This window comes from Nannospalax galili, unplaced genomic scaffold (genome assembly GCF_000622305.1).
Source record: "Nannospalax galili isolate Female #2095 unplaced genomic scaffold, S.galili_v1.0 scaffold586, whole genome shotgun sequence".
NCBI classification, from domain to species: domain Eukaryota; kingdom Metazoa; phylum Chordata; class Mammalia; order Rodentia; family Spalacidae; genus Nannospalax; species Nannospalax galili.
Genome location: NW_008355363.1, coordinates 2,813,029 through 2,817,267, shown reverse-complemented (window position 1 = coordinate 2,817,267; position 4,239 = coordinate 2,813,029). Strand labels below are relative to the sequence as shown.

General features: G+C 32.1%; 1 protein-coding gene across 1 annotated transcript in view; it reads right to left on the bottom strand.

Annotated features, from left to right (window-relative positions):
* Pcdh11x (protocadherin 11 X-linked) overlaps positions 1-4,239 on the bottom strand; it is a 771,559-nt gene that overhangs the window by 410,102 nt on the left and 357,218 nt on the right. Inside the window, exon 4 of the mRNA XM_008852463.2 lies at positions 2,182-2,262. Within this exon, the coding sequence (XP_008850685.1) occupies positions 2,182-2,262 (81 nt within the window). The remainder of the gene's footprint in view (positions 1-2,181; positions 2,263-4,239) is intronic.

The window sequence follows — 4,239 nt, the reverse complement described above, 5'->3', positions numbered from 1 at the left end:
CTCTATCTTCAGAAATTTCCTTGAGAGTGAGTCAGAATTGAGAAATTTGGAAATCAGAATCTGAAATTTGGTAAACAACTAATACAGACCTGAGTAATTTAAAATTTGTAAAAATCTGGATAGTTGTTTTGAAATTTACCAATATAAAATTACTCATTACTTCCCACAGTGCACTCTTGGAGACAAATATGAATATTTTATAGGTCAGATTTTATCTACCTGTATACTCTATCTTCAGAAATTTCCTTGAGAGTGAGTCAGAATTGAGAAATTTGGAAATCAGAATCTGAAATTTGGTAAACAACTAATACAGACCTGAGTAATTTAAAATTTGTAAAAATCTGGATAGTTGTTTTGAAATTTACCAATATAAAATTACTCATTACTTCCCACAGTGCACAAATTGATTCTCTAACTACTACCAATGGCTTTTTAAAATATTTAATTTTTTTAATTATATGTGTATGAGTGTATAGTCTACATGTAGGTAGGAGCACTGGGTTGGTGTAATGTCTGTGGAGGTCAGAAAAAAGTGTGGGATTCCCTGGAACTGGAATTACAGATGGTTATTAGCCATCATGTGTGTGCTGGGAATCTAACCTGAGTTCTCTGCAAGTACGGCTGAGTCATCTCTCTATCCCCACCAAAAGCATATTTTTGATGTGAAATACTGTAGGATGCTAGTATTAAGAAACACATAGCTTTCATGAATTTCAGAAGCATATGTAAAATAAGAAATAAGTCTGATAATCCTTCTAATTTATTGGATAATCAAATGTTCTAGATTTCAATTTCTATGTCTACATTTTATGAATTTATGTTCCTTGTAACAAGACATTTGAGCAGAGCTACATAGAAGAGAACCTGGGTTAATTTGGTAGGCAAGTAATCAGATTCAGGACTTTTAATTTATTGATTTTTATTCATCTACTGGAATTTGAACACAGGCATGATGTATGCTAGACAAATTGCCTTTACATTAACAATTAACCAGACAGAGAATAACAAATTTCAAAGAAATGTTTACACATTGTTTTCTGCAATTTAGATTTTCAAAATTATTCTTAGATTCTCCATCAGGATAAAAGTCATGATGGATTTGCTTGTCATATTTAATTTTTCCTGATTTAAATAAGAAAAAGTTACCTTTTAAAATAAGTCAAAGCTTGATTTTTAAAAACAAATTCAAGTGGTGTTCATGTGTACATGTGTCAAATTGTTTATTGTGTAAACTCATTTTAGTCATGGTCTACAAAAATCTGCTTAATGGAAATATGAACAAATCATTGTATTTTTTGTTAAACCTTAAAGTTAAATCATATTTTAAATAGCAAATCTAATTTTTCCAAGCCATGACCCTATATCTAGACTTAAACATTGATTAAATAAAGTTGTTTAACAAAAACTTCTAGAAGTTTATTGTACCTGATTCAACAAATAAACTTCCTTCACTATTATCAAACCATAGGAGAAAAAATTACACATTCTTTATACATTTATAAAAACTAGGTGAAGATGATGAGGCTCAGAGAAACTATCTTTCTGAGTAGGAAGCCTTATACAAAGTACACGGAGTAAAATAAAGGCCTTAGAATTTGCCTGAGAATTATGGTCTCTTTTTCTCGTTACTCATTTTTCTCCTTACTGTTAAGAAGAGGGCGGGGTCTCTTTGAAAGACATTTTTCAAAGAAATGAAACTATCTGGGACGCCTTCCCTGAAATTTTATTGACCAGGGAAGTCTACCAGCTTGCAAAGGAGACTTAAAGTTCGCTAAAAATGTTTGCTTAACACATCAACTTTTCTTGAGAGGAGTGCTGCCTTAGCATCATTAACCTATTTAATAAGATCACTTTGGTTACAACCAGTTTTCCCTCTCATCTCCCTGCCCCTTGTATCATTTACCGTAGAACTCAGAACTTTGTTTCAGGTTGGTGTCTATTCCTGGGACCCATTCGTATTTCCTTAAATTCATTTGCTAGCACCACACAATTATATATACTTTCTTCGTTTATTTCTACCCTGTAAAGAGGAGATTAAACAAGTTTATATGCCCTTTTGTTTGCTCATCTGCATACTTTAGGTTGTTTTAGTAGACCCAAATATTAAACCTTCAGATGAAAATTTGATCTTGCTTGTAGCAGAAACAGGGAACAAATGCTTAATGTATGTCTCTTTCATACCTGTGGTTGAGGATGAGTCCAGATTTCCACAGTTGTTGACTCTTTCACGGGTGTGCGAGATCGTACCACTTCCACCATTTGCTTTATAAAAGAGGGAAAAATTATATTAAGCTACTTGGTAAAAGTAAAAAAAAAATAAATACACAGTGCATTTCACACAAGCATTGAACATAGGGCCGTAAGATTCTGCCTTGTTAAATTACCTCTTTAGAGGAATAATAGTTTATTCAACAAATGAGATATTAATGGGTACAGTATGCAAGCATGGCTCTAGGTCCTAAACATAGACTGAAAAGAAAAAGCGTTTCTTTTTCAAGAAGCTTATATTCTAATGTACCATTGCCTAAAACTAAAATCTGTCATGTGCATGCTACAATACGGTACATGTTTTATGTGTCATATAAAGGTATTTAATGTTTAATGTATGTAATACATGTCATGTGATTTAGGAACAAATGGAAAAAATGCTAATCTACTAGCACTGGACAGTGAATGAAGTCAGGAAAAGATGTAATCCATTTAATTTTTTCTCAGAACTTGAGTATATTCTCATTTTAACAATATTAAGTGTAGGGGCTGGAGAGATGGCTCAGCTGTTAAGAGCACTGACTGCTCTTGCAGAGGACCCAGGTTTAATTCCCAGCACCCACATAACGGCTACGAACCTTCCTTAATTCCAGCTCCAGGGGAATCTGAAGCCTTCTTCTGACCTCTGCAGCATTGCATGACACAGGTGCATTCACATACATGCAGGCAATACACTCATCCACATAAAATAAATATAATTAAGATATAAATGAAAAATAATAAAAATACTAACTTTAAGTGATAAACAATTTTTCGTACATGTGATTTTAGGCTTTATAGTAAAAGACTGGTTAAAAGTCATTATTTGGTCGATGAAAAATTAAAAAAAAAACACTTTCAAAGAAGCTAAAATAACAGAAATCACTCTGGCAGCTGCTTTCATGCTAAAATAGCATAGTTGAGAAGTTGTATCACAGGCCTTATGTCACACTTTCATGAATTTGTGCTGCTGTACACTGTAATACAAATTGCAATGTTGCTGCTACTTGAGAGGGTTTTGAGTGACACATTTATCCTTTTATTTTGACAGTTTAATTCATTTATATTGTTTGCATTATCAGCATATACACGTCATATGAAAACTAGAGAAGAAAAAGAAATTTGGATCATGACTCTTTTAAATGCAATGAGGAGGAAATATTTTCTTAATAGATTAAAGGCTAAATCAAGTTCATTATGCAGTGATACTGTTACTCTAACATAAAAGACACAATACACATTGGCATTAGTAGAATAAGCACTCATCAAGATTTCAGCTTACAGGAATGCATGAATCTTAATAATCAGAAGTTCAAATGAGGCAGCTCATCCCAGCAGAACTTCTCCACACATTAAAAATAAGTGAATAAAATGAGACCATGAACAAAGGAAGCTTTTCGAAGGTCCAATTTTCAATAATTCAAAAAAAACACACTTACTAATGATGAGTGAATTATCTCATGTCTGCTTACAGAAGCTAAAGAAATGTGTCCAGAAAAAAATAAATTTGAGGTTAGCTTTTTAACAAGTACAATTATTGAAAAAGTTAAGTATATTGATAGTGAGTACGAAAGATGATTTTGAAAGTAAAGACAAATGCTTTAGAACATGTTTCCTTGTCTCTTCTTGAACTAACAGATGTTACCAACATTTGCTCTTTATATGAGGAAGCAAAACTAAATTTGAAATGACTAAGATTTGCCTCTATGAATAGTTACAATGGACCAAAGGAGGCAAGAATAGTTTCAAGGATGTTGAAAACTATTGATTAACTGTTATGACTGATGATTGTTAAAATAAATCTGGGATAGAAAGAATTTTATTTAAACAAAACAAGGTAATTTGAAACTAAGCTATTTAAGGTCTGGTTATTTAGGATATCAGTAGACAGTGAAAATATTATTTTAAAGAACATTTTCAAAAATATTTTTTTTCAACTAAATAAGTGAATAATGTAAAGTTAAAATAGATGTGAGAATTACATTTACCTCC